Raw genomic sequence first — 12,328 nt, 5'->3', positions numbered from 1 at the left:
AACTGAGCAGAGCAGCGGGTGGGGAGAAGAAGCGCGCGACCGGCACCAGGGGACGCCTGACGCCTGGGTCTCCTTCGTTGGAAGCGGAACGCCAGGAAGCGGAACGGGTTTCGAGCCGGGGCCGCTTCGCGGTGGAACCCTCCTTTTCCTTTCAGGTCCGGCAGCCGGGAAGGAGAGTCGCCGCGAGTCCCGCGCCGAGTCTAGTTCGTTCCGAGGCACCGCGGCGCCATGGTGAGTAGCAGGAGTGGGGGGCTCGGCGGGCTCGGCTCCGAAGGGCTTCTTTGAGGGAGGGCGGGGGCGAGAGACCTCTTCCTTTAGATTTATTAGTCTCTGCCTTACATTAAGACGTGCGACACCGGTATAAAGCTATTTATTTGCTTATCATTAAACGAAAGCGAGGCCAGTTCACTGAGGACAAGTCTAGCCGTGCTGGCTTATGTTCCGCTCTCCGCTGCTGGAAGGCAGCCTGCCTCTGAATACTCGCTTGTGGGCTTCCTTATAGGCGTCTTCTTGGCCTTGCTGGACTAGATGGGCCTTTGGTTTGATACAATTGGGCCCTTACGCCCTTATTTAATTTTTAAACGCATCAAAATACAAGCAGTTTATGCTCATTATTATAATGTAGACAAGGCACATCTCTCATTATGCTATAGCTAAGGCTGTAGTTTAAATACCTGCTTCCCTGGAGAAAGAACCAAGAGCAGAGGGGTGACTTAGTTACATTAGTACATTGCTAATTTTAGGATTTCTGTATGTCAAGTACTTTTGTAATAGTCATTTGTTTGTTTTGGTTTTCTGTACACCACTTAAGAGATATACTAAGCAGCATAGTATTAGTATAAATATATAATCCTATCGAACTCAATGGTAAGGACATCCAAGTAAAAATAAGCAGGATTTCTTTCACCATCATCAACTGACAAAGTAGTTAAACTAGTTTGATTTTTATCTATTACTGTCTACTGCATCAATTTAAAAAATCTGAAGGGCAGTCTTTGACTCTTGAACCCTGGGTAGTTTAAGGTATGATAATTTCAGGTCTCAATAAAAACATAATAAGCTAAAATAACATTGCATAGTGATACAATTACATTGAAATAATTGGAATTTATTAGGATGAATAAGGGATTTTTCTTACTGAAACGTTTCTGGAGTGGTAATAGTAAAAACAACTTTCAACTTTCACAAAGTATTTCTTAGTTCTGAACATTTAATTTCCTTGCACTTTGCAGCCACAAAACGAGTACATAGAGTTACATCGGAAGCGATATGGTTATCGTTTGGATTACCATGAGAGGAAGAGGAAGAAAGAGGGCCGTGAGGCTCATGAACGCTCACAAAAAGCTAAGAAAATGATTGGACTGAAAGCTAAGCTTTATCATAAACAGCGCCATGCAGAGAAGATACAGATGAAAAAGACGTGAGTGGGCTTTTTTTGTTCGGCTAAACTTCTTTGGCATAGTGAAAAATTGATATAGTTCAGAACTAGCTCCACTGGAAGAAAAACTAAAGATTACTCCTTGAAACTTACTGTTTGCCTATTACTGGGCTTTTATAAACCTATGCCAAAATGTACGCTTTCTTCTTTTTAAGGACTGTATAACTATCTCAGACAACAGTTAGTCTTCAGTTGACATTAATTTTGCATAGCTTGTTCTGATTTAGTCATGTTCTCTGTTAGGAAAAACTTTGTGACTAGTATAAAACGTGTTGAACTATTATCAATTGACTTTGATCCCCACCTGAAATTTTGCTTTTCAATTTTTTTAAAAAATAATTTGTGCACATTCTATTTATCTAGTATTAAGATGCATGAAAAAAGAAATACCAAGCAGAAAAATGATGACAAGACCCCAGAAGGAGCTGTGCCAGCATATCTGCTGGACAGAGAGGGTCAGTCCCGAGCTAAAGTTCTCTCCAACATGATTAAACAGAAGCGAAAAGAGAAAGCTGTAAGTATTGTAGAAGTTCAGGTTACCACTATTTGCCAAGTTGTAAAAATACTGGTTATCAAGCTGGTGGCTCTGGTATTTGTTCAGGGTATGAAATACACACATACTGTTCTCAGTTTCCAGTTTTAACCAGGCAAACTCATTTATCCAGTGAGAAATTATTGGACTTGCCAAGACAAATTTATGACTTGCACTAAAATACTGTGTGCAGCGTACTTGCAGTTTAGCAATTCTCTGCTGCATATCATACTCCAAAAGCTGATTTAACTTCTACTCCTGAATGTGTGGTTTTAAAAAAAAAAGGTTACATGTGGTTGTATCAAGACATAGTTGGTAAAGTTTCTGGGTAAAATCCAGTGTTGTGCAAACTCATTCAGTGGGACTTCTCTCCATGGTAGGGTCATGCACACTGCCTAGCCCTCCAGAGCAGATGAGGGGCGAAGGGCAGTGCATTGCAGAATGGAAAATGAAGTCCCTTTCTGTTCACGTACCAGCAGCATTGGATTCAACCCCATGGGTAGGCAAACTAAGGCCCGGGGGGCGGATCAGGCTCAATCGCCTTCTAAATCCGGCCTGTGGACAGTCCGAGAATCAGCATGTTTTTACAGGAGTAGAATGTGTGCTTTTATTTAAAATGCATCTCTGGGTTATTTGTGAGGCATAGGAATTCGTTCATCCCCCCCCCCCAAAAAAAAAGTCTGCCCCCCCCCACAAAGTCTGAGGGACAGTGGACCGGCCCCCTGCTGAAAAAGTTTGCTGATCCCTGCTCTAAAACCAAATTAAGGTAGCCATGGACTTGCACCTTGTCAGAGATGACCCCCCCCCCAAATAAGTTCCAACACACAGCAGCAGTATAATTCCATTCTCTGCAAGCTAGATATTTCACAGAGATTTGGAGTAGGTAGAAGCTAAAGCATTGTCCATTTAAAAAATCACCTCCTGTGCCAGTGAGGGTGAAGAGGGTAGCAGCACTATGTTGCACTGAACTTTGGAGAAGGCAAAAGCACTGTAACACATGCTGTGCTTCTCCCGGCTCCAAAACCTAGGTCACTATGAGCAGAGCCTCATGCCATAATCAGCTTTGAAGTACCGGTACATAGAAGCAATAGATCTCTTCTGCCTGTTTCAGAGCCTATGAGACCTTCTGTCCCCCTAGTCCTCTGGAATGAGCAGAGGACTAAAGGCAAGGTGGTGGTGGTAATAACAAACTATGATTGGCTAGTAAATCAAGCAAAAATGTGAATACACCTGCACAACTATAGTATTTTTTTTCATGTTATGAGATGGCAGTCAGTTGGTCTTGACTAGTTAGACAGCATGTTGTTCATTCTAGTTGTTCTCCGTCTTTAGCACTCAACCATTTTTTGCTGTTTCATTGCAGGGGAAATGGGAGGTTCCTGTACCCAAGGTTCGTGCTCAGGGAGAAACAGAAGTGCTCAAGGTGATCCGTACCGGAAAGAGAAAGAAGAAGGCTTGGAAGAGAATGGTTACTAAAGTGTGTTTTGTTGGGGATGGCTTTACCCGAAAGCCGCCTAAATATGAACGTTTCATTCGGCCGATGGTAAATGATTTGATTGTTTGATTATTCTTTACGTAAGTTGTTGCTTTACTTCACGATTATCATCCTTGAGTGGAGAAAACATTAGCAGTTTCAACAATGTTGTAATAGAACATTTTTCTTTGAACTGATAAGTCTCCTATCTACACTTCAGAACTAGGTAGCCAGTAAAGCCTTTTGTTATTTGCACTGGATAGCACAGTAATTTACAGAAATATACACACTAAGAAGTTAGCATTTAATACCAAACATCTAACAGAGATGCCTCTAATTTTCTGCACTGCTAATTTGATTCTTGAAGCACCATCATGGCTAGTTAAGTTTCCATCTCTATTTATTGTTTACAGCAATCTTTTGTTACCTGACAGGGTTTACGATTCAAGAAGGCCCATGTAACACATCCTGAACTTAAAGCCACTTTTTGCCTACCTATTCTTGGTGTAAAAAAGAATCCCTCTTCTCCTCTGTATACATCTTTGGGAGTAATTACAAAAGGTACAGTCATCGAGGTGAATGTGAGTGAGCTTGGTCTCGTGACACAAGGAGGCAAGGTTGTCTGGGGTAAGTATTGAAATATCAGTTACCAATCTTAATGTTAAACTTATGTGTAGGGGTTTTTATTGCATCAATAGGGAGGGGGAATTTCCTCTCAATGCAAACACTACCTTCAGATGAGTGATTTTCCTAAGGACTGCAACAGGAGAATAAAATTAAATTCTGCTTTCTTGCCTAACTGCCCAACACCAGCATGAAGGATACAAAATATTTTACCCCCCATTCCCATATAGATACAGTTCTCTTAATCAAAGTTAGAATATATTTTACATGTCTTGTGGTATAGTTAATTTGGCCTGAAACTACATTGTGAATGAACTAGTCTTATTTCTAGTCAAAATAAGACTAGCATCATATTACAATGTTACATTAAACTGTATTGCCCATAGCTAATTGAACTGTTTGTAGGCCCCAACTCTTACATCAAGACCTGACTTAATTGGCCACTCAGTATGAAGCCTTAATATCTTTGAGCTTGGTGGAAAGGTGTACTCACACAGGTGGCTATGTCTGCTGGACAACAGCCACAGAATCAGGCTAACTAGATAATGGGTTAGTTCAGTGATAACAGAGCTCTCCCCCTTTAGGATGTGAAATTTGAAGTTCCCATTTCTTCCAGCTTATTCCTCTCAAAACAGCTTCTTTCCCTAGGTCCTCTGTTTAAATTTCTTATCTTTTTTCATTTTTAAGTGCTGCTTCCTTGCCTTTAAGGTTTCGATTTGTGTATTTGATAAACATAGCCACATATGTGGAGATGGGATTCCTTTTCATTATTTTGTGAGGGTGGTTTAGTGTTGTGGACCACTAACACTTCTGCACAACTTGACATCTGCACCTTTTGCATCTCTCAGATGAGGCATATTCCCATGAGAGGGAGTGAACAGTGGAAACTTCTCATCTCCACTGTAGACCCAGGACCAAGGTTGACTAGCCAATAGGCCATGCCTCTGTCCTAGCCATGGGTGGAGGGAGAACTCTGCCAGATGCTACTTCACCTACCATATTACAATTGGTGTGTGGAAAATAAATGCATGAGCATGTGCCATTTCTGTGAACATAAGTGCAGCTTAGACTCACTTTAGTAAGTGCTAATATAGTTCTTTCCCATTTCAGGAAAATATGCACAAGTAACCAACAATCCAGAAAATGATGGGTGCATTAATGCAGTTCTGCTTGTCTAAGTGGCATCTTACAGTCTTGGATACACAGTTACTTTTCCAAGGAGAACCATGACTTCCTCAAAACATTTGCAGATAATGAACTTCTTGTGTCAAAGCATCAGTCAGGAAATGGATTCTAAGAACTGTTTTTCACTGAACCTTACAATCAATAAAAGGAAACCATTGTGGGCCCAAACTAGTTAATCCCAATCATTACAAGTGTTTGACTTGTTGGAAGTGGCTTATTCTGCATTTAGCAGTTAGATAAATTCTAGGAAACTACTCTTGGTAAACACAAAGTGTGTTGGGGGGGGGGGTCCCATTACTGTCAGTGTTTGTGAATACATGAAGATGGATTGCAGGCATTGGCCATGACAGTGCATGTGCCTATTGCCCTGGCCATATATGTTTGGCATCATAAACATGCATCTTATTGTCCTAAGATTTGCCCTCAACAGAAGAACCGTACACACGTCTCCCCTTGATGCTGGTAATACTAGAGTGCGTAGTCCTCTCCAACATTAATGAAGTAGGAAAGAAACACATCTGCCACCTATTCCTAATTTTAAGGAAATTAGAAATGTGCTAAAGATAGAATTCTTTGAAAATGCTACTCAAAGGCTAGCAGGTACAGAAATGCTAAATGTCAAAGCAAAGATCAAGCAATAGTTTGTGTGGAGCAATGAAGTGAAAAGTGTTACAGCACATTTAACAAGGCCTAATGTTCAAATACATTTCAAAGTTCCACTTGTCTTCTCACTTGTCTAATTTTAGCATGGTTGTCTAACTTTAGCATAATATCTCTATATCTTGTACAGTAGGATACAGAATAAAAATTCAAACTGAAACGAAGTTCATAATAAAAGAAACAGTAAAAAAACACAAATGCAGTTAAATAACAACATCAACATTAATGGTTTCAAAAGCAGCAAGACAGATCTAAATGGCAGAGCAGAGAACACACCCAACAGGCTTTCAGGACAGCCTTTGAGCTCAATTAAAAACAGCCAAGTTGCAATGGACCACTGCAGTAGGGCCCTACTACAGTCCTCCCTATAAACCATCCCATAGAACTGGCACCAAAACCAAGAAACCTCTTGTAGCTAGTACCCAAACTTCAGTAGGTGGAGGCATACACAGCATGGCCTCAGATGTAACAGAAAAAGAACAGAAGTGGGTACATAGAGTGTGTTTTGTAGTTAGCTAAATAGTGTGAAGTGGACTACAGGTAAGTGTTTACCTACCTTTGCCATATGCACTGGTCTATTTTTGTGTAACACTAGCATATATCCAAGCGTTTGTGTGATGCATGAATATTGCACATATGGAAGTGCAGGTGGAACACTGATACTTGTGGCTTGTGTAACTTTTAAAATAAATAATCCACTAGCTGCACATTAAACAGAAAGATTAAGCTTAAAAGCTTACAGGAGGCATTTTAAGATTTTTAGTCTGGCTAAGAATAAGCAGCCTGCAGTCTCCATCTTGGAACTGAGTCTATAGTCCATGCTAACCTCATGGCTATAACATAAGAGCCTAGGTTCCCCCCTCCCCAGTCATTTGCTTTTGTGTAACTTGCCTCATCAAGAGTCCTGGAGATTTCACTTGCCAACAATGTTGTGGACATTTTGATCGGTCCTTTAAAAATGTACCGGTATTTCCCAACTGGATTTTGAAGTTGCACTGGCTGCCTGGGGACAAGAAACAGCCAACATTATTTTATACAAGGAAATATTGGGGGAAGGGGTTGTGTGTTGCTAGTGTGATGTCTATTATTGGGGTAGTAGAAGATGCACAGTATCATAACTCCTAGTAGTAGTAACTGGAGTACAATTTCTACCCTAGCACATCAGTTTATACAAGTGGTTTGTTTAGATGTCCTTTTTCTCTCATCAATGAACTGTTATCACAAGGTATTGACAGAAATCATATGCAGCCCTACTTGGGATTCATTAGAACTGTTTCCATTCAGCACAGGTTATTTGATCCAATGTTTGTGATGTAGACACCGTATTAGGTGCCCCCTTGCACCACATAGCACAAACAGTGCCAGTCTACAACTTGTAACAAGCAGCAGCCACTGCCTCCTGGATGAGCACTCAATATGGTACCCAGCAGCTGTCAGTCATGCTGGCTAAAGCTGATGGGTGTCCAACCATCTGAAGCGCATCCTGTTAGCTTAATGCAGGGTTTCCCAAACTTGGATCTCCAGCTGCGTTTGGACTACAACTTCCACCATCCCTAGCTAGCAGGACCAGCAGTCAGGGATGATGGGAATTGTAGACCAAAAACAGCTGGAGACCCAAGTTTGGGAAACCCTGGCTTTCTGAGACTACCATTGTATTAGCTATTTTGGGAGTATACATTACATACATGGGTGAGAATAAAAAGCACATTAACCTTTAGAAGAGAGAAGACCTCAAGCCACTGAAACCAATGAGAAAATTACAAAACAATTTTAATTACTGCTGAGAAACAAAACAATACATACTAATAAGGGTCAAACTGAAAGACACCAAATAACGCTACTGTACAACAGCATCACATGAAGAGATTGATGAACAGAACAATTAATGCCATGTTTGTGACGATTCCCTTAAACTGAAGACTGAATTCTGCAACAGTGCTGAAAACAAGGAGCTGAAACCTGAACTATGTACAGTGTTACCTCTGGTTACGAACTTAATTAGTTCTGGAGGTCCGTTCTTAACCTGAGGTACCACTTTAGCTAATGAGGCCTCTCACTGCCGCCGCCACGCAATTTCTGTTCTCATCCTGAGGTAAAGTTCTTAACCCAAGGTACTACTACTGGGTTAGCGGAGTCTGTAACCCGAAGTGTTTGTAACCTGAGGTACCACTGTATTGCTTTTGTACCTAGATAGCAGCACTGAGAATCAAAGAGAGACAGCAAAAAAGCTTATGTTGAGCTAAAAGGGCAAAACATTTTATTCCTAACACAAGATGAGGTCCTACATTATTTCATGCAACAGATTCAGAAGTAAAGCAGTTCTGCATGAAATAAAACCTTTTGAAAATGGTGAAGTGAGCATGGGATGTAAAGCACATTTGAGACATTAGGAGAAACAGTAAGACATCCAAACATGTAGCAGTGAGATCCAGAACTGCACAGCTGAAAGCAAAGTTGAGTCCACACACTAACATTCTTTAGGCCAGTTCCTACAACTTAAAAAGTGATTAATACTGTGTTTGAATTGTATGCAATGGTCCACATGTTTTATAGTCACATTTGCTCTGAACTACAGTGAAGAATTGGTCCTTTTCTTCCTTTCAAGGAGTCACAAGTCTTCTATGGTTGTCTACAAAACTTCAGTGCTGAACAAGTAAATAAACTTCAAGCACTTGCTCTTCAATGTTGCATAAACTTTCAGTCACATAGCCTTCTTTCAATTTTACAGACCTGTTCTTAACTGATCCTTTCAGCAAAGTTCTAGTAATTTGATGTACTCTGTAGTAATAGGTACATTTTTTAAAAAATACAAGCCAGTGAAAAGGAACAAATATCTAGTTGTGATGCTTACTAGAGTGAGACCATCCAGATGTGGCTCTGCAAGGAGAAGCTGTAACTGCAGGATACACATTATCCATAGAGTGTCTTCACAACTTCTGAGATCCTGGTGTCTTCCAGATGTTTTGGAAGGCAACTCCCATCTGCCTCAGCCAGCTGGGACCAATGGTGTTGTCATCCAAAACATATGGAGGGCAACAGGTTCACAAAGGCTGGCTTATATGTTTAGTTTATCAACAAAGCATGGTTTGAGATATACTTATCTTGGTTAAATGCATGCAAACAAGAATCACTCACGGCTAATTAACATATGATAGGCTATGGCAGATGGGCAAGCCTTTCCTATGTTTGCATAAAAAGGAAAAAAAAACCTGCTACTCCGGTTTATGCACAAAGCAACCAAAGGTGTGCTCTTGGACCCACTTCCATGAATATTATGGTACCTTAAAACACACCCAAGAAGTGTGGAGAAGCTGAGCTCTAACTGAAGAAATATACATTTGCAATAAGATGCCACCACAGACCAGTTGAAGTTGCAGAATGAAGACAAAAATTTGACTCCACTAGCAAAGTTCCATAGCTTTAAATGCAGAAGGAACAATGTATGATTTGGGGGAGAACACACACCGATTTAAAAGCACACTTAAAACTGTTATCACTGTAATCCAGAAGCCATGACAGGGATACAGACTCGAGTCACCTCACAAAACACAGCTTTGATTTACAGAGCAAGAAATATAAAGTCTCACAAAATGTTTACTTTAATAAAGCTTAGCCCAACACACCTAACATTCATATCCTATATTTGTTAAAACTCTGTACACAAGGTTCTAAACCCACCCCATCATCACCCTCAAAAACTCCAGTCCTAGTGACGTGGCAAAAGCTGCAGACAATTCTTAAATTGTCAAGGTGTTGTATTTTACAAAAAAAGATCTTAGTACTACAAGAGACAAGCCTTAAACGGTTTTTAATGTGCTTTGTAAGAAAGTATTTAATCAAACATTAAAAATGCTGAAGGTTCACTTGAATATATTGTTTATAAACAACAACTAATATTTCTGCACATACACTCCTAATCCACAATACCGAATGTACATTGGTAGAAAAAAGAACGCCCTGAAAAACCCACTCAACTTAGCAATTCTATGCATGTCACAAACCTTCTCATGACATGCTTTTTAAAAAAAAAACAACCCAGCACGTTTGTCAAGACAAGAAAAAAATAGTTTTTTAAAAAAATAAAAAAAACCTACCAGTCAACTGAGCTATTAGAAAATAGCCAGAAATTCTGTACAATCAGAAAGCCAAAACAGGCCAATCCTCAGCACATTGAAATCAAAATCTTTCCACCCTATTCAAGTGAACCTTTTTATTAATAAACACTAAAAGATAAATTGTTTCAAATTTAAAATGTAACATTTTTTTTACGAACCTTACCAATTGCCGCTACTTATAAAAAGGTGTAACCGTACAAATCTGAGGTTCTTATCTTACCGTTAATTACTCTTCAGTTTCCATCTGTTATTTTAGAAGCTTCGTTAGTCAATCAATCTGCTTTATTCACAATGTGAAATAACAAGAAGACTCCCAATATGAAACAGAATTCAGGATTAGCTGATCTATAGTTGGGAGCGGCTGACACTTGACTTAATGAAAGTGGATATAGCATCCATGAAGAGCCAAAGATGCAACAGGGAACAATGCTCACGACTAAGCAGAAATAATGTCAGATATTTTGCATTGTGTTAAAACAGGATTTTAATTCGCTACAAAATAATGCTCCAGGTCTTGAAAAATAACTAGTCATAGCTTCTGTTCCCAATAAGCCTATGAAAGTTACCGCTGAATTTACCAGGGTGTGTCTACTTCCACACCACAAGGGGCAGATTCACAGCATGTTCTCTAAGCCAGAACCAGAGAAGTACACATAATAAGAACATACAGGACAATAGGTGGCACTTACTTCTAGGGGAACAGCTGTTGTAAATAACGGCTTACGAATCAAAAGCCACATCAGAAGGCTTGGTAATTTACAACTTGTCGCAAAATTTGTTTGGCCTCTCCACAACTCTACTGTGGCCTGATGAAAAGCTTTTTTTTGTGACTAAACAAACTGGGCTAAAATAGGTCCTACTATTTTTTTTAAAAGACTAACCGTTTACCTCCAAATTTATTCTCCTCATATAGTGGTTAAACACACAAAACGAATAACTGAACAGGGAAATGCAGAGTGATTTCAGTGTTTGAATACACGTGTGTTCTGGTGTTCCATGTAGTTTCAATTTGTTTTTGTTTTTGTTTTTTTGTTTTGTTTTTTTAAGAAAAATGCGGAAAGTGATCCAACTGGGTGGAAACAATGCTCCTCTTCCCTTTTCAAATGAGCTTTCCTTTTTTCTTGGGTGGTCCTTTGTATCCTTTGGCCTTCCTTCTTAAGGTCCGCCTGTCCACTACGGGCACTTCGATTTCCACATCCTCCGAACTGCTGTCTGCGGCTTTCTCAGATGCGGGCTCAGCTGACTCTTCAGACTGTTCATCCAGTTGGTTCTTTTGCCCTTCTGGGTGATGCGAGTACGAGATATCCTCCAGTTCAACCATCATTAAAGCACCCTGGCCTAGAACAACGGGGGCCTCTGGAGTGTCAGAACCTCCTTCTTCACTCTGCTCCTCCACAGAGGAAGTTGTGTTAGGAGACACATTCTCAGAAATGGTATCTTCCAGAGCCTCAGCGGTTGCTACAGAGTTCGAAAGACCATTGTTGGAGGGTTCTTCCTTCTCGGCTGCAGCGACGGGATCTGCATTTGGAACAAGGGTCCTTTTCCTTTGTGTTGCTTGTTGTTCCTCTTCTGCATCTGCCACACTGTCAACCTAATGGATAAAAACAAACTCTTGTTAGCCATTTTGTTAAGTCAAAGGCGACGAAACTTTTTGACAATATTCTGAGGGCCACAGATGATATTCTTAACTTTGTACGGCATGCTACATTCCAATGGGCTGGATTTAATTATTATTAAAAGAAATTTATAATATTGCCAATGATTGTCCCAACACAGCGAAGAAACTCTTAAGCATCGCTTATATATTTCCCCTCACCTTATCAGAAACATTGTCATCACTGTCTTCAGTGGATTTTACTGACGAATCAAGGATTAATGGGACAAGTAAGGTTAAAGTTGTTTCCTCTGGATTTTCCAACTGCAGCTTTGACTCTCCATCCACTGCTTCACTTCCTGCTTGTCCTTCAGCCACTATTGAGACCTTGATAGCATCTTCCACGAGCTCTCCGTTGAGTGGCTCCACTTCCATTTCCTATAGTATGGCATGTACACATTAAAATGGTGCAAAGCCACTTTTATCATGTAAAGTTAACAACAGAATTCAATACATCAGTGACAAGAGTCTCAAATTATAAAAAAGCATAGAAAACAACAGAAGGAAAAAAAATGCTTCCTGGTTGGATGCACACATTATTCAGACAACTCCTTTTCCACTTGTTACAAGTAAAGCTACCGTGCAACAAAGGCACATCCTTTCCAGATTTTAGATCAAGGGTCAGCAAACTTTTTCAGCAGGGGGC

General features: G+C 40.2%; 2 protein-coding genes across 6 annotated transcripts in view; one reads left to right on the top strand and one right to left on the bottom strand.

Moving 5' to 3' along the window:
• The first annotated feature begins 128 nt into the window (after positions 1-128).
• Positions 129-5,322, top strand: NSA2 (NSA2 ribosome biogenesis factor). Its single transcript, XM_033164808.1, has 6 exons — positions 129-231; positions 1,233-1,420; positions 1,802-1,952; positions 3,334-3,513; positions 3,879-4,071; positions 5,179-5,322. The coding sequence occupies exons 1-6, from the start codon at positions 229-231 to the stop codon at positions 5,244-5,246; spliced, it is 783 nt and encodes a 260-aa protein (XP_033020699.1). The 5' UTR covers positions 129-228; the 3' UTR covers positions 5,247-5,322.
• A 5,172-nt stretch (positions 5,323-10,494) lies between these two features.
• Positions 10,495-12,328, bottom strand: part of FAM169A (family with sequence similarity 169 member A) — a 37,759-nt gene continuing 35,925 nt past the window's right edge. For all 5 annotated transcript variants that reach the window (XM_033163823.1, XM_033163821.1, XM_033163824.1 and 2 more), the window contains exons 13-14: positions 11,845-12,060; positions 10,495-11,619 (exon numbers count right to left, since the gene is read on the bottom strand). In XM_033163823.1, coding sequence (XP_033019714.1) covers positions 11,128-11,619; positions 11,845-12,060 — 708 coding nt within the window. In that variant the 3' untranslated portion in view covers positions 10,495-11,127. The remainder of the gene's footprint in view (positions 11,620-11,844; positions 12,061-12,328) is intronic.

The sequence above is a fragment of the Lacerta agilis genome, chromosome 11, assembly GCF_009819535.1.
Source record: "Lacerta agilis isolate rLacAgi1 chromosome 11, rLacAgi1.pri, whole genome shotgun sequence".
Lineage (NCBI taxonomy): Eukaryota > Metazoa > Chordata > Lepidosauria > Squamata > Lacertidae > Lacerta > Lacerta agilis.
This window is presented reverse-complemented; position numbering and strand designations above follow the sequence as displayed.